A 24,808-nucleotide genomic window follows, 5' to 3' on the forward strand; every position below is an offset into this window, starting at 1 on the left:
TATTGGACGTCAATAAGAGGATAAAACAATTTGACTTAGATGTGTGAATGTGATGTCAGATTTTGACGTCGTTTTGAGGAATGGGCGTCGATTAGAGACAGGAAATCGATCTGAGTCTAACAAATATACATCTGAATTGTTATAGCACAAAGCTTGAAGTTGTAAATGTGCTCAAATACTGCAAATATTTTATCATGGTAGTGACAACTTGAAAGCTTAATTCAAACGCGACTTAAAGCTTAATTCAAATGCAAGTATAATTTATACATCTTACCTTTTCTGGGGTTAATTTTACAATATGAGACCTATTACTGGTAATAATCCTGAAAAAATAATACATATATTAGATCCATTTTATGTGATTTGTCATATAACAGAGTTTGGAGGGGATTAACAGAATATAGAACAATTAGCCAAACAAATTAACAGCATAACATTGGTTTTAGAATTTACAGAATAGAGAGTAATGGACAACAGAAATGAAGAATAAAGAACCCAGTGTCTTGCCTATTTTAAGAACCTAATAAATGTATTAGACCCTTGGTTTTGCTGTTTGAATGGTTTACACTAGTAATTTTGGGGCCCTTTATAGCTTGTTGTTCGGTGTGAGCCAAGGCTCCGTGTTGAAGGCCGTACATTGACCTATAATGGTTTAATCTTTTTAAAATTGTTATTTGGATGGAGAGTTGTCTCGTTGGCACTCACACCACATCTTCCCATATCTATTTAAGAACTTTAACTGCAGACTGTATGTAATGTTGCCTAATATTAACCAGAGTGAATATTTGAGCACGCTGTCAACAACAGAATGTAGGATCGCTATGTCTCGCTTTTGCAACAAAAGTAGCAGGCTCGACATAAAATATAACCCCATCCAGTCCCTCATATAAAGTTGTGACAGAAAGTTGAATTTACCTCATGTAAGTCTAAACTGAGGGCATGGTTGTTGCTTATGGTTTACCATAAAACAGATCATCAGCAACATTGTAAAAAAAAATTGTTGCTTGTTTTTAACCCATTTATGTTATACATGCTATAAATACATATTCTATAAATATTTATTTTTTAGTAAAAGTGAAAATATTAAATTAGAAATGAAAGGAAGTGGGGAATGAGTTAAAGAGACAACAACCGGACCAAAGAGCAAAAAACAAACGAAGGCCACCAATAGGTCTTCAACACAGCGTGAAAATCCCACATACAAAGACTTCTTCATCTGGCCCCTCAACAAAACTGTGCACTAGCTCAGTCATAATGGAGGCCATACTAAACTCCAAAACATATGTATTTATAGGTTACATAATGAATGAGAAGAGGATATCGCTTGATATCAATTTGAGTTATTCAATATCAATTTAATAGTAAACAAGTAAGTAAATCATTAAGGATATATTATATACTCAACACTGAAGTAAAAGATAACATAATTTATTTTCAGAATCTGTACTTACCATTGAAGTAAAGGATAACATAGTTTATTTTTAGAATCTGTACTCACCATTGAAGTAAAGGATAACATAATTTATTTTTAGAATCTAATGTTTTCTTGATATCACCAGAAGACAATGCTGTCATTTGTTCCATTGACATAACATGCTTCAATATTTTATCTACAGCATCATAATCTTTATGCTGCAAAATAAAGACAAAAAATCTCAATAAGTCTGATAAAGCCATAAAACAAATAAAAACTTGTTTGAAATATTTGAAACACTTAAGTTTGTCTACTCCCAGGCATATATTGCCTTAGCTGTACTCGACACAACTTTTCTGAATTTTTGGTTTTTGATGCTCTTTGATTTTGTTTTAAATTTAGAATTCTAACTGGTTTGATATAGTGCTACTGATGAGTATTATATGTAGAAGAAATGTATGTCTTGGCTCTCAGTCATAAAACTTTACTAATTACTCAGAGTATAAAATTTGATTGGTTGATTTCTGAATCTGAGTACAATAAACGTGCTCGAAAGTTTTATGACCACAAGGCCTGGAGTAAATAGTTATGAGCTTGGTATCTTTGATGAACTATCAGGTATAAATGTAAATTTAAAAAAAAAAAATTCTACAGATCTCCACAGGTTAGATATCGATTTATTCATCAGTACTTTTAGTTAAGCAATAAAATTGCAAAAATATATACCCACCCCTAAATTCCATCTGTTAAAGAATGATCACAAACAGAGACACAACAAACTGGAAAATATACCTACTGAACAGGTATGAACCTAGAAATCACAAAATTCAGACTCTACCAGAACCAACTTTTTTCAAACAAAGAAGTGTTTTTGCTTAATTTATAAAATTATTTCTGATTCAATCATAGATTGAAAATATATCAATAATTTCAATATTTTTAATTCAGCTATAACTTACTTTAGGATTTAAAGCTAGTTCATTAGGGTCACTTGGATCTACAACTGTTGGATATGGGTCAAATATTATGTTGCGTCTACTATGTTTACTTGCAGCCTTTGTCATGGTTAATAATAAATCTACTACCTGCAATGAAAAAACAAAAACAAAAATAATCATAACTTATTGTTTGGAAGGATTAAGTTTGGTAAGGGCTATATTTGGCCCCAATTATAAAATTGAATGGTATAAGATGAAATATGTTTTAAGTTGTCTTAAAGTCACGTGAGAAAGTAAAATAGAACTATTTGTATCAAATTTTATTCTTAAACGTTGATTTCTACATCAAAAATAGGTCAAAATAAGAGATTTTGACGAAGTTTGGAAAAATTTGCCGGATTTCAACCAAATTAAGGACCAGGAAACATAGAGCGCAGGCGTCGACAAACTAAATATTCAAGTAAAAATTGCAAAATGTCATTACAAACATTGTGTTCAAAGATCTTTTCTGTCGACATATGCGCTCTATGTTTCCTGTCCAATAATCAATGCAAAATTTACCAATTTTCATTGATTTTCTTGAAAATAAAAATGAGTACTGTTTGTGACATCATCAGTAGAACGCAGAAACATAAATTTTCAACAAAATGCTTGTTTCCTATCTCGTCAATGAATTAGCTAGGAATCATTGGGATATAAGTCAATAAATGCTACTTTGAATTTTAAGGTAAAAAAGAGGGCCATTTTAGGGCATTATCGAACCTACTCCTTTACATCACTCATGATTAAAGTAAAATTTTCGTCACCATTTTTCTGGCTTCTATGATCTTCTAAGGGGAAATGTTTAGTATTTCATCTGCAGCATAATAATATTAATTGTTGCAAGTTATCAATCTTTACATCAGGTGTGCATTCACTTCTTATTTGACAATAGTTTGAAACTTTACACCACACATTGTAACCATGAACAAACTTTTCTCAACTCCCATTGAAGAGAATTATCTAATATTTGGTCTGCAGCTTGTCTGGCAAAAAAGCTGTTGGACATCAGTGTAATCTCGGACTACTGATACAAATGTAGTTTAAAGGTTTACAGCAATAATTGTACAAGGTAAACTTTCTTTAAACTTGTTTGCTCGTACTGATTAAAAAAATATTTTTAGTCTACAGCTTGAAAATGTTCAGTTGTAACAAGTGAGCAATTTTCACATCTTCCACACAGCCTCTTCTCTTGTTGCTGATAGTATACTTATATAGTTTGATATTTTACAAAACTTTTTGTACAAGGAAAGTTTTCATCACAATTTTTTGTCTCTAATGAAAGGAAATAATCAGTTATGCTTCAGTATACATGTTTTCTAAATCAATTTGCCTTTTCAGTGTCTAAAGGACTATGAGTAATCCCATAGTTTGTAAACCAAAATGAAACTCAGTGTCTAAAGGACTATGGGTAATCTCATAGTTTGTAAACCAAAATGAAACTCAGTGTCTAAAGGACTATGGGTAATCTCATTGTTCGTACACCAAAATGAATCTCAATGTCTAAAGGACTATGGGTAATCTCATTGTTCGTACACCAAAATGAAACTCAGTGTCTAAAGGACTATGGGTAATCTCATAGTTCGTACACCAAAATGAAACTCAATGTCTAAAGGACTATGGGTAATCTCATTGTTCGTACACCAAAATGAAACTCAGTGTCTAAAGGACTATGAGTAATCTCATTGTTCGTACACCAAAATGAAACTCAGTGTCTAAAGGACTATGGGTAATCTCATTGTTCGTACACCAAAATGAAACTCAGTGTCTAAAGGACTATGGGTAATCTCATAGTTCGTACACCAAAATGAAACTCAGTGTCTAAAGGACTATGGGTAATCTCATAGTTCGTACACCAAAATGAAACTCAGTGTCTAAAGGACTATGGGTAATCTCATTGTTCGTACACCAAAATGAAACTCAGTGTCTAAAGGACTATGGGTAATCTCATAGTTCGTACACCAAAATGAAACTCAATGTCTAAAGGACTATGGGTAATCTCATTGTTCGTTCACCAAAATGAAACTCAGTGTCTAAAGGACTATGGGTAATCTCATTGTTCGTACACCAAAATGAAACTCAATGTCTAAAGGACTATGGGTAATCTCATAGTTCGTACACCAAAATGAAACACAGTGTCTAAAGGACTATGGGTAATCTCATTGTTCGTACACCAAAATGAAACTCAGTGTCTAAAGGACTATGGGTAATCTCATTGTTCGTACACCAAAATGAAAATAACATTACATCATTGGTTGAATTTGTATTGTTTAGAACGTTTAAACCCATCATAATGTTTCGGTATAAGCTTTTGAAAATATTACTCAGAATGCATAAGTTTCTGAAACAGCCAATTGCATGCATGATTTTCAGGTTACATAAAAAGAATAATACTTACCTCAGCACCAGTAGCAATATCTTCAGCAGCATCACTCATGACACCTAATGTTTGGAAGGCAAATATACATAACTCTCTGGAACATACTGCGGGCTAAAATTAAACACAGTATAGGTATGCATGTTTATAAATAGTTGGAAAATATAATGAAACTTCAAATCAAAAGCTTGAAGTATTAAACTTTAAAAGGGAACTTTACATTTTTCAAAAAATGTAAACTGTTTTGAAAAAATTGATTTATACTTTGCCCTTGCTTATTAAAATAATGACTTTTTAAAAACTAAATCTGGTCTATCTCTTCCTTTTTTCCTAATGATTAAAATATGAAATCACAAAAGTCAGTTATCTCTCATAAAAAAAACCCAAGCAAATAAAATAACTAGAATGATATAGTCTAAATATAGACCTTGTCCCACTTTTGATACAGGGCACACATGTGCTATCCTAGAATGAAAACAATCTAACAATAGCTGTATACCGATGAAAAATAATCTTATTCAAAGAATAAAAGAGTTCCTAACATTCAGAAAAGGTAATAAAAATAAATAAAAACAAAATAAACCAAAATGGGTATAAAAAAACTCACATGACAGTGTCAGGGAAAACACTTTAAAATCTGTACTATGGTGGGTGTTTAAATTCAGTAAGAGTGTTTGAGAAACTCTCAAATTGCTTCTAAAGATGGTTACCCAAAGTACCTTGTATATTTCAATAGAACCCCTCTAAATATTAAGAGCATTCAATGTTGAATTTGTTTATGATAAAGTAAAAATACATAATTATAAAGCATCAATAATAATTAATAAATGTTATATTTCTAACCTTAAGCATAGCTCCATTTTGAAAGACATGTGGTTCATCACATACAACACAATACTCATTTAAAGTTGGTAATCTCTGTCGGGAATACTGAAAAATCTATAAATAGACAATAGAGATCTCATTTAAAGTTGGTAATCTCTGTCAGGAATACTGAAAAATCTATAAATAGACAATAGAGATCTCATTTAAAGTTGGTAATCTCTGTCTGGAATACTGAAATATCTATAAATAGACAATAGAGATCTCATTTAAAGTTGGTAATCTCTGTCAGGAATACTGAAATATCTATAAATAAACAATGGAGGTCTCTTTAAAGTTGGTAATCTCTGTCAGAAATACTGGAATATCTATAAATAGACAATAAATTGGTAATTCTTGTCTGGAATACTGAAAAATCTATAAATAGACAATAGTGATCTCGTTTAAAGTTGGTAGTCTCTGTCTAGAATACTGAAATATCTATAAATAGATATAAGATAGTTAATGTTAGCATACTATATCTTATAAAATAGACATCATAACACTCATTCAATTTCAGTAACATATCTTTTTATCTACATATTTTTAAAATGTTCATAACCTCAGTTTGTCACACTTAAATATCCTTCATGACATCTGTTTTTCATTCAATGCAAGAAGCTTCAAGAAGGAAGCAAAATTGTAAGACAAAGTTCCAAAAAAATAAATACTGATATCTGAGAAAAGAAATTTTTGAGAACATCTGATATATTCATAATAATTTCAGATATTTTTACTGAAGATATTACATCTTGTTTTATAACAATCTTAAATATATTTCTTTCTGAAAGAATGAATGGGACTTGATTTTTACAAGAAATTTTGGTTTAACAGAAGACCTCAATCAGACTTTAAGATGACGAACAGCAATGAAAACACTGCTGATTTGCATATTGTTTTTTTTGCTGTGCATGTACTATTCATGCCCCATAATCCTTCTTTATTCTATAAACAGAGTTGTTTTATAAATTTTGTACCTACAACCTCATCTTCTAAGTGATCACAGATTTAATTAGGGTAGGAATTCTATAATCTATAATAAATCATACCTGGACTAGAAAGCCAAACTCAGGTTCAGGAATTCTTTTAGAATTTTTACCAAACCAGGTGGATGATGGTTTTAAATGTAAATCAGCTGTTTCTGAAAGTTCATGTGATTTTCTAGTAGCAGCACTGCCATGACTTATTTGTCTAAATATTTTTTTCTTCTTTCTATTTTCATGTGGCACAGAAATCTGTCTTTCTGTTGTTTTTAATTCTTTCACTTTCTTATCTTCTTTCTTTGTTATTGTAGTATCTGACTGTAAACTATAGATAAACAAAATTTGATCTTAATTTATGTTTACATAAATCTCATGAAATACACATCACTTTTCTATCAAATTTATTGTTTTAACATTCTTTAATCATATACTTAAAAAAAAAAAGTTAAAAAAAAGGTTGTAAGGGTTCCACAGAACCCAGTGTCTTGCCTACTTTTGCTGTTAATCACAGGCTCAACAAAAATGTGGAGAAAAAAAATCATAAAATATTCCACTCAATACTATCTCTCTGCTTGGTTATCTGCATTGTTTATGAATCTAATAAATGTTTTAATTTTTTTTACTGCAGACTGTATGTTATATTAACTGGAAGAAAAACTAAGTCCATTTATAAGTAAAATATGGATAAACAGGTACAAAATTTTTAACAAAATTTCCCTCTAGATACTAGCTTTTGATCATAAACAAGCTTCTGTCCAAGTTTGGTACAATCCAGGATAGTTTAAGAAAGTAATTAAAATTCTAAAAACTTAAACCACAGAGTGAATGTAATGTTTCCTGGCAGAAAAACTAAGTCCATATATAAGTAAAATACGAAAAAACAGGATTTTTTTTTCTTCAAAATTTATTTCTAGATACTATCTTATGATCATAAACCAGCTTCTATCCAAGTTTGGTACAAATCCAGGGTAATTTAAGAAAATTTCAAAAACTTTTACCAGAGATTATTTGTGGACGGCGCCGCCGCTAATGACAACGACAAAGGAAAGTAGGATCACTTTTTTAATAAAAGTTGAAGGCTCGACAAAAATGAATCCACAATATTTTAAAAATTTCACTGCACAGGTTTACTAAGTTTCAAGTTGAACTGACCTCAACTTCAAAGTTAACTTTGTCAGGAACATGTGAGAAATATTCATCACTGGACCTTGAAGTACGAACAATCAACCAATCATAGCTAACCAAAACCAGAACCCAAAACTTTAACTTGAATGGTATTAGACAAACAATCATTGGCAGAGCATAAAATACTCCCCCCCCCCTCCTTCCGCTAATTTCTGTAACTCATAAAACCAAACGTATGTACATGAAAATCTAAAAACTTACCTATCTTTATTAGCAAATAAATAATTTATAGCCTCTAAAAAATCTCCTCGACTAAGAATAAGGGCATCTCTAGCTTGTTCAGCAGAAAACCCAATCTCCATAATCCTGGCTAAATCTTTATCCTCAATCATTAAAGCTGCCTCTTCATCACTGTTACAAATATACAAATTATTAAAGGTGAAATAAACTCAAGTAAATTTTGTTCAATATCAAACAGGCCATACAAAATGCATTTTTAAATTAAAAAAAAAAGGAAAGTTTATGTCCATAAATACTATTAGAGATGGTTTTTGCTAATCTATTCAGATCCCTTTTGATTGTATTGATTCTCAAGTATTTACACATCCCATGCTTTCAATTTTTGTGTTTGAGCATTCCTGATGAAGAAAATTCCAGAAAAGTGCTTCAGATACATAAAATTTATAATGTTACTTTTTTCAATTTCAATAGGTAAACTGTCTAAACCATCATCTTTAGTTTAAACATATTTATTTATAGTGGATTGGGAAACAAGTTTTGCAACTTATATTAATCCCTTTCCACTTTCTGGGTGCGAGTGCTGCCTTGTAGCGGCATTAGCCTACTTTTTTTCGAAATCTACAAGGGTTTCTTTAATGTGCAAGAGATATGGCTCTCTCTTAGATCATCTTTGAGCAAGCATTATCCTAAAAACCACTCATCTGTTCTTTTTTGTCATTATAAATACAGGTAAATATATTTTCATATTTTTCAGAGTTTGTTTCTTAATGTTTTGATCATGATGTTGGAAGTATTAGTATCAGTTATATTTATCAATCTTTTAAGGAAATATTACCTTCATATTTTTCAAATACATACCTTACTTGGTTAAAAACAATTTCATGTCGCTTATGATATTCATCTATCATCCTGTTACTATTTTTAGGCCATTGATGAAATACAAAAGTCTCCATTACCCTGCAAAGACATCAATTTGTAAATTACTTATATACAATATAAAGATATCAATTTGTAAATTACTTATATACAATATTCAGACATCAATTTATAAATTACTACATACATTATGAAAGTTCTGTGAATAAAATTTCTATTAATATAAGATATCATAAACTTGTGTAACAAGTCTAAAAGTAATTGCTTTTTGAATAGTCTTGTTAGAACTGCTTCTTGCTACCTCATTTAAAAGTAAATTGTTGTAATATAAAGCAATAAATAAATGTAATTATTTATAAATAACTGCCAAATATAATTAATATATTCTAGTGAAAAATAAAAATAATTTATATATACACATGTAATAACTTTTTTCAATATACATTGTATGTACAAGACAGGAACTTACTTTTTCATCTGACTTGAAATCCCATTCTTTTCATTTCTAGATGTCTGAAAAACTTCCACTTTTGGAGGACCTTGCAAAATAAAGAATAAGTTAGTATGAACACGTGAATGTATCGTGAATGAATCGAAATGTAATTCTTATAAGCATGAGTCTTCAATGGAAAGTACCGGTATGTGCTATTTATACAGCAGCTTTTCATTAAATTGAAAAATTTATAGCCATACTAGGAAAAAGGCCACAAATGCCATAAAAAAGTATTGATACACTTCAGTTATACATAGAATTTGTGAAAACTTCAGTTTAGGAAGCAGAGTTGTAAATATGATGATGAAATGACCAAAACAAAATGTGCTACTTTATTTTCTTGGTTATACCGCTACCTATAGCTAATTATTTATATTCTTCAAGTAAAACATCTGTAAGCTAATGAAATAATGTAAGATAATTGATTTATATTTTTATTCAAATATGTTGATAAAACTTACTCGGTATGTCGAGATAATTTGTATATGACAGATGAAGACAAACACTTAATGGTTCTTCCTTATTAAGTTTCCATGCTTCTGCTACAGAGGCCTGCAAAAAATATAAAATATGTAAATGTTATCTGCAAGTCTAATAAAAAAAAGAAATATTGAAAAAATATTTTTGAAATTTTGCATTGAATAATGTCTTTTACTAAAATAAGAAGTTTCTGTCAAAGAGTTGTATGGAATAAAGGATCACTATATCTTGCTTCAAAGGCTTTTGATGCAGATGTTATCAAAATTTTTCCATCTGTCACAACCAGTTTAAATGATGTGAATATCAGAATAAATGAATCATCATAAAATGTTACTTACATCAATAATAGAACTAAGTGGTAGATTAATCTGTATATCTATCTCATCTATGGCATCTAGTAATCTGGAAATATATAGATAGAAATAATTCAATTTTTTTGCCAATGAGACAACTCTCCACAAGAGACCAAAATGACACAGAAAGTATATTAACAATAACATTAGCTAAGCATGCTAACTATATTTTTAAATTTGAGTGTTCATAGTGGGGAAAATGTCTAATTACAAGATAAAGGGTGATAAATCTGTGTTTCAATGTCATTTAGACAAAATGAGGACAAATTTGATCTTTCTTTTTCAATGATCTGCAAAAAAAGAGCATGTTCATCCTTTAAGATATCAAATAAGTTTTTATTATATATACTTTATAAATCGTTGAAAATAAGACAATTTATAGATGAAACATGAAGCATTAATCAATCAATTACTGTAAAAGTACTTTTATTTGTGGGGTACCAATTTTCGTGGATTTCGTGGATGACTTTATCCACGAATTTAAGTGTCCAACGAAATAAAACAACCATTGTCCATTGAATCAAGACATGGACAGATCCATCGGTAGGTTTGACTACTGATATGTAGAATATATTGAATAACGCCAAATCTGAGAATACTTTAATAGCAGTCACAGAACTACAACCACATGCAGGATTATACCGATTTAATCTTTAATAGCCTAAACTACAATTTTTTATCTTTTAATTGTCTCAAAAAATATTTTTGATCGATGAAAGTCAGATTTCCGATATTGATATGCTAGTATGATAAAGTGTTCATTTTATATCCTCATAGTTCTCGTACATATTGGAAATTATAATTTTATGCTGGGCTTGATTTTGATAAGAATTTTTTGACAATTTAAGATACGTTTATAGCATTTGTGTATGTTACTGTTTTCTTCAGGTGACATGTTTAAGGACTAATTAACACCTTTGATGGTCTGAAATCTGTTGATCACTTTTTCATGGGCTAATTAGTGTTATCACTACAATTTACGCAGGTCAATGTTTACTTTGCAATTTACTAAATCCAGAATATTTGTAATCTTTGTTTCTAAAGGCTTTAATTTTTCAATTATATTTTTTTAGAAAACTAAAATCCATGAAATTCAAAAACCCACGAACATGTAAATATTGCTCAAACCACGAAAATTGATACCCAAATATTAAAGTACTTTCACAGTACTCAAAATGTCTTGTGAATTATGTATGTCATACATCTATCAGCATTTAAACTACATAGTTTTGTTGACAAATTTTCATTAAGTCTTTTTAAGAATAATTACCTGTATGATATAGCTGCTTCTCCATACAATTCTACTAATTTTTCCATATCTTTTTCCAAAACAGGACTAATTTTCTGACCAACACTACCTTCTTCCTGTAACAAAAATACTTTGGTCTAAATCTAAATGAAATGCTACAAAACGGCGACCCTTCATGTATTATAAAATGATCTAACATTCTCAAAGCGGTCATGGGTGTTATCCTGGGGAAAAAAATACCTCCCTTGAAATTCTTTGTGATTGATTTCTCGTCTTACACTTTTCTCTTGCTCTCAATTGCTTAAAATGACAAAATGTATCTATGTATCATTTTATCAGGGGAAATGTTTACTTTTTTATAAGTTAACTCGTATATCTGAAATTGAAATATTGGCAAAATTTGACAATCTAAAAGTTATCAGTAAAAAAAGGTTGAACTGTAAACAATTGCTCTTATTTGGTAAGCAGGAAGTTAATGAGTTATGAACATGAAAACACATCATACAGTGATGCACACATGAAGCAAATTTTTCTAAAACAAAAAAAGACTGAATATGGAACTCTGAGAAAAATCCAATAAAAATTTCATGGAATAAATAGAAACACAGAAACACAGACAAAACAAACGTATAACAAGATTTTTCAAGTGAATATGAACAAATAACTTGTTCAATATATATATATTATGTGAATAAACAATTATGGTACACCATATACATGTAAGAGGTTCATATAACAAATAATAAATGAAGACTGGAAGTTATTAAAGTTAATAATAAGTGGACAAGGTAAATATGTGTAAAATTAAACTAAATTGATTCAAGAATTTTGATGTAAATGTGTACCAAATATCTATGTTCTACTGTTAGTATTTCTGGCCTTTCAGTCATAAAACTTTACTTAGTTCTTGAAGTACAAAATGCGTGCTCAACACACCAATTACAGAGTTTTTACTGGTTGAATTGCTAGACAGAGTACGAGAATTATACTGCAAATGATAAAGACCACAAGGCCACTTGGTAAACTCAACATTTCAAATCTTAAACATATGTGTTTAACGAAGTAAGGCTAAACGGTTTTGAGTGAAGAATGCATGACTACATGTATCATTCAGAGCAGAGATAAATCTACATACCTTATAATAGTAATCCATATCTTCTTCTTCCGATTCACTGGACACAGTAGATTTACAGTCCATATAACTAGAACCTGAAGACTCCATACTGATGGATCTCTGTGTAGAGGGAGGGACAGACAATGATGACTGACTCATCGTCTCCAGAGGGCTGGTTAAATCTAAATTTAAACAGAAGATCAATTTCATGGTTTATAATAGTACATTATACTCATTACAAAAAATAAAAATATCACAAGAAATGATATTTAAAAAGAATAATTACATCATATCTGAAACTTGAATTAAAATAACCCTATAAACCAACAATATTTTGTGATTTAGAAGATATGTAACTGATAATTATTAAAATAAAAGTTCATTAATTTTGTTCTTCAATCTGTAAAATTAGGTATCCTCAAAATTATAAATCCCCAGTTTAAGAGTACTAACCATTATGTAGTTTGACCCAGTTTAAGAGTACTAACCATTATGTAGTTTGACCCAGTTTAAGAATACTAACCATTATGTAGTTTGACCCAGTTTAAGAGTACTAACCATTATGTAGTTTGACCCAGTTTAAGGGTACTAACCATGATGTAGTTTGATCCAGATTAAGAGTACTAACCATTATGTAGTTTGACCCAGTTTAAGGGTACTAACCATGATGTAGTTTGATCCAGATTAAGAGTACTAACCATTATGTAGTTTGACCCAGTTTAAGAGTACTAACCATTATGTAGTTTGACCCACTTTAAGAGTACTAACCATGATGTAGTTTGACCCAGTTTTAGAGTACTAACCATTATGTAGTTTGACCTAGTTTAAGAGTACTAACCATTATGTAGTTTGACCTAGTTTAAGAGTACTAACCATCATGTAGTTTGACCCAGTTTAAGAGTACTAACCATTATGTAGTTTGACCCAGTTTAAGAGTACTAGTCATGATGTAGTTTGACCTAGTTTAAGAGTACTAACCATGATGTAGTTTGACCTAGTTTAAGAGTACTAACCATGATGTAGTTTGACCTAGTTTAAGAGTACTAACCATGATGTAGTTTGACCTAGTTTAAGAGTACTAACCATGATGTAGTTTGACCTAGTTTAAGAGTACTAACCATTATGTAGTTTGACCCAGTTTAAGAGTACTAACCATGATGTAGTTTGACCCAGTTTAAGAGTACTAACCATGATGTAGTTTGACCTAGTTTAAGAGTACTAACCATGATGTAGTTTGACCTAGTTTAAGAGTACTAACCATTATGTAGTTTGACAATTATTACTGGTATTGTGCTGTTTATTATCTCTGTCTCCTCTTTCTCTCCAAATTTACAAATAAAGGTATTTTCTGAAATATAAGTATGGTACATATTATTTAAATATTAGTGGTCAAATTGTCTACTAAATCATTTTCACCATGTTAAAAACAATGTGTCATTCTCTGTCTTTTCCTTTACACTGAGGGGTGGATGGACCTTTTTCTGAATGTTTGAATTGAGGCTGATTACGACTTGTGATTAAGGTCAAAATGAAGTTTCTAGTCATTCATAAGTTCTACTGTTTACTTTGATGTTACAGAGGTTAGAAAGAAATGAAACATTTGAATCCTTAGTACACTGTCTGGATATGAGCATGATGAACCAACTTCAGTGTTCTGCTACAGACCTTTAAGCATCAATATGATGCATGTATACATGTATATTGCTTGTAAATGATGCTATCTGAAATGATTTTTCCTTCTAGTGTAACGGACATTTTCCAAAATCCTATAGGAAAGTTAATAAAGGTTGAATTGTATATGACCGTATTTGCATTAAATGAAATTTTAACATAGACATGATAGACATGCATGTCATCTGAAGAACAGGAATATGTTCAAACATAATTGCTGTCCATATCACATTTCACGTTTCCCATTGTAGAAAATCGTGATAAATCGTTTATAGTGGGTCTCATTGGGGTCTAAGCGTGATGCAGGATTGCCGATTTTATGTAAGCGTGTCATGTGAAAGTCAAATTATTGTTCCGTGAAAATGGGAAATGAAGTCTAGCGGGACACAAGAAATTACAAAAAAAAATGAGAATTGCTCACTTACATGTCAAAACAGTAAGCTGGATCCGGGAGGATCCCCCATTGACCCCATTTAAAATGATGCTAATAATTTACCTGGATAGTCATCTGTTACGCAAATTGTACATTTTTCAAATCTAGGTGTTTCCAAGGTAACAGCAAATGAAATGGTGGATTCAGAGATGGAAAAATCTGAAAAATAACAGTATAAAGTTGAATCTATTAAATCAATTTTATCAAGAGTTACTTCCCTTTTGACACCATGTTAGAGGTATAATGCCACAACTTCCTTCATAAATCATCCAAATTCAACTTGTTCCACTGTTTGCTATATCATGTATATGTAAATGTATGAAGAGGAATTATTCAATTTTTATTATTTATGATGATACTGCTATCCACTATCATTCTGAAGAAGTGGAAAGCAGCTGCCTTATTCCTGACTAGGTACAGGATTTTTCTGACGAAAACGGTGGGCTAAACATGTACATGCTTTTGTAGATACATGTAGCTAATCTTCTTTCCTAGTTTATGACAGTTGTTAAAACTTCTGTACACTAACAATATTTGGTGAGCATTTAGTTTTCTCTTTTGAATTGTTTTACTTTGTCATTTCGTGGCCTTTTATAGCAGACTATTTCATAAAATTTTCTGTATGTAATTGTATGCTTTCACCCTGCAGGTTTTATATAATCATGGTTATTGGTGTTCAAAATTAGGGAACCCCCTGTTTAGGGAGTTCCAGAAATATAAAATAGCTGCCGATTTGACTAGATCTAGATTTAACCAGGTGTTGATTTGACTTTTTCTATGGGTGCCGATTTGACCGGGTGCTGATTTGACTTGTATCCACACCAGAGACTCCACTGTATACATATATTTTTTAAAATGTCACTTTATTTTAAAACAAAACAAAACCAGGTGCTCCGCAGGGCGCAGCTTTATACGACCGCAGAGGTCGAACCCTGAACAGTTGGGGCAAGTATGGACAAAACATTCAAGCATGATACAGCTCTGAATTTGGATTGTGATCAAATTTTTGACATTACATGGTTTTTTTTTACACAAAACAAATGCCAAGATTTTACAAATCAATTAAAGATTTCTTCTTCAAACTTTTTAAATCTAAAATTAAATAGTTGACACAGCATAGGTTTCTGACACAGAATGAATGTGGTCTAATGAACTTAAAAGGTTTTTTTTGCCTTTGAGCAATTCACTATGCTGTTGAATATTAATCCTCTCAAAAAAATGTTTGAAGAAATTTTCTTTTTATTTATGAAATCTGAAATGAGAAAAATTTAACCCCCCCCCTTTTTTTTCACATCCCCGTTTCCCTTTTTCAAAACTGATATCAATTCAAATTTCTAATGGAGTTTGCAACAATAACTACTCATTTAAATACATCATAAAATATTAAGATGTAAAAAAACTGCTTGTTATCACTGAATGGTAAAGATTATTTAAATTTATCAGTTGGTAGTAAAAAGTGTATATACATTGTATATTGTATATAACAAAGATTTAAGTTGATTCTGGACAAAGAAAGATAACTCCAATTAAAAAAAATTCTTGCTATTGCACAATATTGTGCAATAGGATATTTCTTGCTTACTATTCTGGACAAAGAAAGATAACTCTAATTAAAAAAAAATTTGCTATTTCACAATATTGTGCAATTAGATATTTCTTGCCATTGCACAATACTGTGCAATTGAAAAGACTTGCTATTGCACAATACTTAATATAATAATTTTAGATCCTGATTTGGACCAACTTGAAAACTGGGCCCATAATCAAAAATCTAAGTACATGTTTAGATTCAGCATATCAAAGAGGCCCAAGAATTCAATTTTTGTTAAAATCAAACTTAGTTTAATTTTGGACCCTTTGGACTTTAATGTAGAATTTGAAATTTGAAAACAGGACCAAAAATGAAGAATCTACATACACAGTTAGATTTGGCATATCAAAGAACCCCAAGGATTCAATTTTTGATGAAATCAAACAAAGTTTAATTTTGGACCCTTTGGACCTTAATGTAGACCAATTTGAAAACTGGACCAAAAAACTTCAATAATCAAGAATCTAAGTACATTTTTAGATTCAACATATCAAAGAACCCAACCGATTCATTTTTTGTCAAAATCAAACTAAGTTTAATTTTGGACCCTTTGGACCTTAATGTAGACCAATTTGAAAACGGGACCAAAAGTTGAGAATCTACATATACAGTTAGATTCGGCATATCAAAGAACCCCAATTATTCAATTTTGATGAAATCAAACAAAGTTTAATTTTGGACCCTTTGGGCCCCTTTTTCCTAAACTGTTGGGACCAAAACTCCCAAAATCAATACCAACCTTCCTTTTTTTGGTCATAAGCCTTGTGTTTAAATTTCATAGATTTGTATTTACTTATACTAACGTTATGGTGCGAAAACCAAGAAAAATGCTTATTTGGGTCCCTTTTTGGCCCCTAATTCCTAAACTGTTGGGTCCTAAACTCCCAAAATCAATACCAACCTTCCTTTTGTGGTCATAAACATTGTGTTTAAATTTCATAGATTTCTATTTACTTAACCTAAGGTTATTGTGCGAAAACCAAGAAAATGCTTATTTGGGCCCTTTTTGGCCCCTAATTCCTAAAATGTTGTGACCAAAACTCCCAAAATCAATACCAACCTTCCTTTTATGGTCATAAACCTTGTGTTAAAATTTCATAGATTTCTATTCACTTTTACTACAGTTAGAGTGCGAAAACTAAAAGTATTCGGACGACGGACGACGACGCCGACGCCGACGCCAACGTGATAGCAATATACGACGAAAATTTTTTCAAAATTTGCGGTCGTATAAAAATTAACTTACTTTAAAGATGATAAGAAATGTATTCAACAATAAACCATGTGAACATTTAGGGTGAAAACATAACAGGCGGCGAACATGGCTGGGAATGAACATGCATACATGTATGTTAGGGCAACAGTCATAGATTTTGTTTACAGATCAGATGAGGTGTTAATGGCAATCACTATCTTACAGGGTTCTCGCTAGGAATTTTTCATGGTGAGTCCTCATCACTTTTAGAAATGGTGAGTCCCAATAGTTTTTGATGAGTCTAGGATTCACAGGGATGATTCCAGGTGTTTTCAAATGGGTCCCATGAACATCAAATTGGGAATTTTATTCTAATTGGGAATTTTTTAAGCATAAAATCTAAGACGAAATAACATTATTTTCTTGTAAAAACGGAAAATGTATATTATTAAGTTGAACCTGTACACTGATGTTCATGTAAGTTGTAACATTTTGAATAATTATGGATGGGCTACTGTTATTACATGAATATCACCTTAGCCCAGGGCCGTAACTAGGGTTCGAATTCAGGGGAGGCAGGGGTTTGGGGGCCGCCGATTGAGTCCCCCTAGATCCGCCGATTTTTTTTCTCTCTCAGTAAAATGGTTAAAAACTACCTGCTTTCCTTCGATTTCCATACTTTAAGAAACATCAGTATTGCTTGAACCTGGAAGCAATTTTATGCAAAAACAATCATAGATTGCAGTTCGGGTTGAGCAAGGGCTACGTCTTGAATGCCGTACTTTGACCTATAATTATTAACATTAAATACAATGTGACCGCGGATATTTTTATGCCCCACCTACGATAGTAGAGGGGCATTATGTTTTCTGGTCTGTGCGCCCGTTCGTCCGTCCGTCTTTTCGTCCGTTCGTTCGTCCGTCTGTCCCGCTTCAGGTTAAAGTTTTTGGTCAAGGTAGTTTTTGATGAAGCTGAAGTCCAATCAACTTGAAACTTAGTACATATGTTCCTTATGATATGATCTTTCTAATTTTAAAGACAAATTAAACTTTTGACCCCTATTTCACGGTACTGAACATAGAAAATGAAAGTGCGAGTTTCAGGTTAAAGTTTTTGGTCAAGGTAGTTTTTGATGAAGTTGAAGTCCAATCAACTTGAAACTTAGTACAAATGTTCCCTATGATATGATCTTTTTAATTTTAATGCCTAATTATATTTTTTACCCATTTTCACGGTCCATTGAACATGGAAAATGATAGTGCGAGTGGGGCATCCGTGTACTTTGGACACATTCTTGTTCTTAATAAAATCGGTGGCCGTAAAAATAACCCGTTTTTCTTCGATTTCCTTTCTTTAAGAAACATCAGTATTGCTGGATCCTGGAAGCAATTTTTATGCAAACAATTATTAATATTTTTGTAAGAAATCGAACTGGTAAGTTAAAAAAACATATAAAGCAAGATCATAGAACGCAAGATATTTTTTTTTATTGAGGACCTTGAATTTCAATATTGTTGAAAGCTGGACAGACATGTATAAACTACAACCAGGGACTTTCTATACTAGTATATACTTAGTATAGAAAGTCCCTGCTACAACGAATGGGAGTGTTTAACTAAGTAACTAAGGCATTGACCATAATGTTCTAGTATGATCAGGAGATGTTAAAAAAATGATCCAACAGCTGATTCAGCCGGTAACGAATTTCCGATATCATAAAAGAATCACAATACAAAGTGAATTTCCTCTGCTTAATTGAGCCCCTAAATAAATGTGAATAGTTAGGTTTTATTCAAAATTGTCGAAAGCAAAGTTTCATATGTGTTCTCGTACGAATACTGAATAACAGACGGACGGCCACACGAAAAAATAAAAATAAAACAAATACTGAAACGGTTCACTATCAATCAAAAATCCAGACAATGACAGATATATTATGTATCATGATAACACTGTTCAAACTGTAAACTTGTGTTGTTTATGATATAAATTCAAGTTCTTCTTGTACATATTGTCAATATTTCATTTTATTACTTTAAAAAAAAAATGGTGCAGAAAATTCAGGGGAGGCAGTTGCCTCCCCTGCCTCATAGGTAGTTACGGCCCTGTTAGCTATAGTTACGTAGGCCTATTACAAAAAACATATATTTCAGCTAACATAAACCACTGGAAAAAATCATTCATCGGGTATCTTTTCAACAGCATGTCATCTCTATAAATTTACCTTGATTCAAATGGATTTAAAATTGAACTGGTCAATTGTCGAATTCAGAAAAGCAATTACAAAAGTTCATAATATACTTAATTGATAAGATATTTAAAGCATTGAACCAGTGTTCTTTAAAATTATTTGGATCATCTTTAAAACTTTTGAAATAGTTCCATAATGATGACATCGTATTTCATGAATGGTCTATCATCAACATTATTTTCACAAAACGCTCAAACTTTTGTCTTTCGAGGAAATAATTTCTTTTACAAAATAAGTTTTCATCATATCATATAAGCGGCTCTGCTGGGCGATCTGCTATTACGAGATCGGTGCCCAAACTTTATCCATCAATGTTATATCAAAATTTGAATTTGCTCTCTGTCGAGGTCTGCTTTGACACCCATTTTTATCAACCTGCTGGGAGATCTGCTTTTACAAGATCGAATACTACCAAAACATATTAATCATTTGAATTCGGCTGCTAAAATTGTTTGCCACATGTTGACATATTTAAATCGTTGTTAATAAAATGCTATCGTTCACAGCATTCTTATCCAGATTTTAAAACATTTTGACAACTAACTATGAGAAATTACAGTTGCCTTAATCGGTGACAGAAACTTTACCGGAAATATCGATTTTTATTTTATTTTCCTGAATTGGGAATTCATTTTCATGTACAATTTGTTGGGGCCGCTGGCCGATTTAAGGGCCGCTTAGCGGCCCTAAACTATATAGTGGAATCATCCTTGATTCATGTTATTTTTTGTATCTTGATATAAATAAGGAGGAAATAAAACTTAAGGGAGTTGGCTGCTCAGTTTCAAAATAATTAACTTTTCAAAACACTAGCATATATTGATAGTGGATTAATAAAGGAAGCAAAAAAGCAAAAAAAATATATAGGTCACCATGCTTTTTTTCGAGATATTAACCATTGAAATTTTGGCAGGAAAATGTTCTCTCTTGACTTTTCATAGCTTTATCATTGACAAGTTTAAGTGTTCAAAAACTATGAAAAAAAGACTTTAACAGACAGTTTAGCATTATACATGTTAAAGAATTATAAAAAGAAACAAGAGGGTCACCGGGCAAAATTTGTTAAGGCATTCAAATGGATAAAACCAGAGAATTCTGAAAAATCCGACCAAAATTCCAAAACATGACAAGCGAGCTTCCTTAAACGATGCATGTTGGATTGGTACTTTTTATCATATCAATAAAAATTATGATCTCTTAATCATGTTAATAGTTATTGTTCATTAAGAAATATCTAAGAGACTTCTTTCTGGGTCTTTCAATTCTTGGTGATTTTATTTAGTTATTGGGCATTTGATGCAGTAATGAAGATGATTTTATTTAATTATTAGGCATTCGATGCAGTAATGATTAAGATATTTCTAGATCAGCTCATTATTTTACTGGACCAAAATGGAAAAAAAATATAAAACATCAACTTTAAAAATTAAACTCTTCCCCTTTACAACCTTTTCCCAATGAGATTGTTGTAGATTGAATCATATATACCAAGTTTAACTATTTTCCTGGCACTCCTATTTCATCTGTTTATTGTAAATGTCTATAAACATACAGACAGGGTTGTCTGTGATATAGATTTGCATCATTTCATATGTGTGTGTTGTTGACTTTAATGCTCTAAGTTCACAAATTGATATAGATTTGCATCATTTCAGCGATCTGGAAGGAATTTTTCTCTATGGGCCAAGGGCCCCTCAAAAATAAATTCAATGGGCCATTTTAAAAAATAAAGGGCCATGTTGTCAAATGAGTGGGCCATTTGAATTGACTACAGAAAAAACAAGTGAAACTGTGAGCTGCGAACTGATGATACCCCCGCCGCAAGTGGATAATATTAATAGTGTAAAAATATGCAAGTGTTCGGTAAACAGGAAGTTGTCAAGTGATGAATCTGAAAATGCATCACACGGTATAGCTGACTTATATAAATCCTGAAACCAAATTTCAGAAATCCTTGTATTGTAGTTCCTGAGAAAAATGTGACGAAAATTTTCAACTTGGCTATCATGTGTAAAATCATACAAGTGTTCGGTAAACAGGAAGTTGTCAAGTGATCAATCTGAAAACACATCACAGGGTATAGCTGACTGAGATAAACCCTGAAACCAAATTTCAGAAATTCTTGTATTGTAGTTCCTGAGAAAAATGTGACGAAAAATATTCATGTGAAGGACGGACTGACGGAAGAACAGACAGAGGTAAAACAGTATACCCCCCCTTTTTTAAAGCGGGGGTATAAAAATAAAAGTGTATATTTCAGCAGAGGTGGTGGTACTTACGTTTATGATTTTAAACAATGTCATGGATATTGTTCATGTGATTTTGTAATTTCAATTTCAACGAATATACAATAACTTCTTCCAAACAGGACAATATTTAAGATAACCTTTATTTACAATGTTTAAACTGTTACTGTTGCCTTGTACTTGTATGTGTTTTTTTACATTAAATTTGGGTCTTCGTCGACACCATACTGTTTCCAGACGTTCAGTATTAGAGGACCGACGTTTCTGGCATTTCCTCTGCTTTTCTGTATTATTATTACTTCATCACAATGACAAGAATAATAGTAGAGAGTATCATCAGATCATGAATTGATAGAACAAAACAACAATTCACTGAAGTTATGTTCACAAAATGTCAAAACTAGCCAAAGACCAAAAAATGACAAGAACAGTTAAGTGCCTTTTATGGAGAAAAAAGTTTAGTCATAAAACAGCTATGGGGTTTTTCAATCAAAATAATAGCAAGCTAAACTAAGATTATAATTAGAGATAAATCTTGTTTGTAATAGCCAAATTTCACAAATTTAAAGTTGTTTATAAAAAATTATATCATGAACATGATGAATGATGGTCAATTACATTTTTCAGGTAATCAGATATACCACATGGTTCTTTTATTACCAAGGGAAAACACCCGAAACATCCCAAAAATATATAGATGCTCCTAGCATTGGAGGAACATTACACAGTTGGTTACATACACCATACCTGTCAACCTGTGATGATGAAAATGCAGGTCATGACCTGCATTAATGAAGAATCAAATCTCAGGTCATAACACGTACAAACTTTTTCGAGCTGAATTTTAGTATTTATGGTACATTTTCTTATAATGTATATCAAAGATACCAAAACATCAATGCACTTTCAGTTTGTTAAGTCATTTTAAATCTTATTAAATATTATTTCATTGCAATTTTAAAGATTTTTATTATTTTGTGTAACTCAGTCTTATGTGCTTTACTTTTTGAGAAAAAGTACTACAATCATCAAACACTAGAATTTAATATAATTCTTTAATGTTTGAGACTATTGACTATGTAGCCTTTATCCATATTATTTTTTCATTTAACAAGGAAATTAGACTATGATAAAATATAGTAATACAGTTAAAGGAAGTATAAATGTAAAAAATAATTTTCAACTTTTAAAAAAAAATTGTATAAAGGTATAAAAATAATGAAATATGTATTTGAATTTTATATTTTTATGATTTAATCTTTTTCACCCATAAAAAGTAAATATAAGGAATAATTTTGAATGGTGACAAATAAGGGGAAGTAACTCTAGTTCAGTTTGTAAACCACATGGTGCAATTTATTTACAACCTAAAGCTAAGGTAATTGGTGTTAATTAACAGTGTGTTTGACACCAAAGCTGTCAAGTGAAGCCATGCACTTAATTGGTCACTTAATTTGACAGTTTACATAGCTAGATGAACTTCCTGTTCATGGAAGAATTACGAATTTGCCGGTATTTCAAAGGAATATTACTTATGAAATCAATCTCAAGGCTAAGAAATACGGGTGAAATCGGGTCATCTTCTGAATTCCCGGGTTATTTCAATGACCCGGCGGGTGTTCCGGGTGATCCCTCAGAATTGTGAAAATCTCGGGTCACACCCGCAGAATACGGGTCAGTTGACAGGTATGCATACACATGGCGGCACGGAACATGATCGGAAATCCAATTGACAATATCTAAATGCTTCAAAACGAAGTGAAAAATATCCTGCGCCACGTGGGCGTTTACATTTGTTACTTTATGCGCCATTTCTGGTCGATATGCGCTATAGGCGCACGTCCTTCCTGATCACTGCATTTCATATGTGTGTGTTGTTGATTTTAAATGCTCTTAGATCAAAAATGTGAGATAATTTTTTAGGTTTAGATGTGGTAAATGGTGAGTGAAACTGATTTAAAGATAGAGACCATCATTCACAATAACACTATAAATCTGATTGTTAAACTAGCCACTGAGATTTAGTTTGAAAATCTTGTGAAAGTGGTTTAGTTTTTTTATTATAAAGTGTCATTTTTCAGGGCAACATAATCTCTTTCATCACACAGTTACTCATACAAGGAGCTACTCCCCATGTTTCGTGTTGTGTTAAACCTGTAGAAAATACAAACAATGAAATTAAAACGAAAGTAAGCTGGTAAACGACTTTGGGGAAAAGCTTTCATAATTTTCATCTGAGAATGTCATAGAAATACCTCCAAAGGGCAGAGAGTTTGTATTGCAAAGCTCTTTAGCTGCATTAGCATCTTCGACGAATTTCTGCTTTCTTGCAGATAAGGACATCCTCCTTAGATATAGATGATTCTTTACACCGAAATAAGTTGTGCAATGTAAATAAATTATAATCTCCCTTTGAAATGGGTACAGTAAAAGTCTCAATAGATTGGAATCTGGATCTAAGGAATAGTCTTGCTCGTACCTATAACTTTGTTCCAAAAATCGGCCTCCTGGGAACCAAAATATTTGATTTAAAAAAAAAATTAAAATTATCAGCAGACTGTTTTTTCAACACGATTTTAAAATATTTTCGTTTTGTGGATTAGCATTAGGTCAGCCTTTTTCTTTAAGGAGGTACCATTTGATATTTAGGGGGGATAGGATAAAAATAAATGTCCTGCTTTTTTCTGTTTAATTGTAGTCTCTGTCATGCCATTTTATTATTATTTTTTTTCAGTCCTGACCTTTATTTACAAAAATTATCTTATTTCCTTTTTATGACCCAAAACTCATGTCTTGTCTTGTTTTTAAAATACCTACTAGCCCCTAATCTTCAAATGGTAGCTTCCTTGTTGACAACACAAATGGCTGCTATAAACTGG

The 24,808-nt window shown here is 31.5% G+C and overlaps 1 protein-coding gene across 1 annotated transcript in view; it reads right to left on the reverse strand.

Annotated features, from left to right (window-relative positions):
- Window positions 1-24,358, reverse strand: part of LOC139519739 (protein mono-ADP-ribosyltransferase PARP6-like) — a 44,397-nt gene extending 20,039 nt beyond the window's left edge. The window contains exons 1-16 of the mRNA XM_071311983.1: window positions 24,185-24,358; window positions 14,710-14,805; window positions 13,801-13,890; window positions 12,564-12,724; window positions 11,450-11,544; window positions 10,165-10,228; window positions 9,808-9,898; window positions 9,323-9,392; window positions 8,836-8,934; window positions 7,999-8,148; window positions 6,679-6,937; window positions 5,612-5,707; window positions 4,790-4,882; window positions 2,374-2,499; window positions 1,499-1,632; window positions 275-323 (exon numbers count right to left, since the gene is read on the reverse strand). Coding sequence (XP_071168084.1) covers window positions 275-323; window positions 1,499-1,632; window positions 2,374-2,499; window positions 4,790-4,882; window positions 5,612-5,707; window positions 6,679-6,937; window positions 7,999-8,148; window positions 8,836-8,934; window positions 9,323-9,392; window positions 9,808-9,898; window positions 10,165-10,228; window positions 11,450-11,544; window positions 12,564-12,724; window positions 13,801-13,890; window positions 14,710-14,805; window positions 24,185-24,272 — 1,761 coding nt within the window. The 5' untranslated portion in view covers window positions 24,273-24,358. The remainder of the gene's footprint in view (window positions 1-274; window positions 324-1,498; window positions 1,633-2,373; window positions 2,500-4,789; window positions 4,883-5,611; window positions 5,708-6,678; window positions 6,938-7,998; window positions 8,149-8,835; window positions 8,935-9,322; window positions 9,393-9,807; window positions 9,899-10,164; window positions 10,229-11,449; window positions 11,545-12,563; window positions 12,725-13,800; window positions 13,891-14,709; window positions 14,806-24,184) is intronic.
- Between the last annotated feature and the right edge of the window lie 450 nt (window positions 24,359-24,808).

Source organism: Mytilus edulis, chromosome 4, assembly GCF_963676685.1.
Source record: "Mytilus edulis chromosome 4, xbMytEdul2.2, whole genome shotgun sequence".
Lineage (NCBI taxonomy): Eukaryota > Metazoa > Mollusca > Bivalvia > Mytilida > Mytilidae > Mytilus > Mytilus edulis.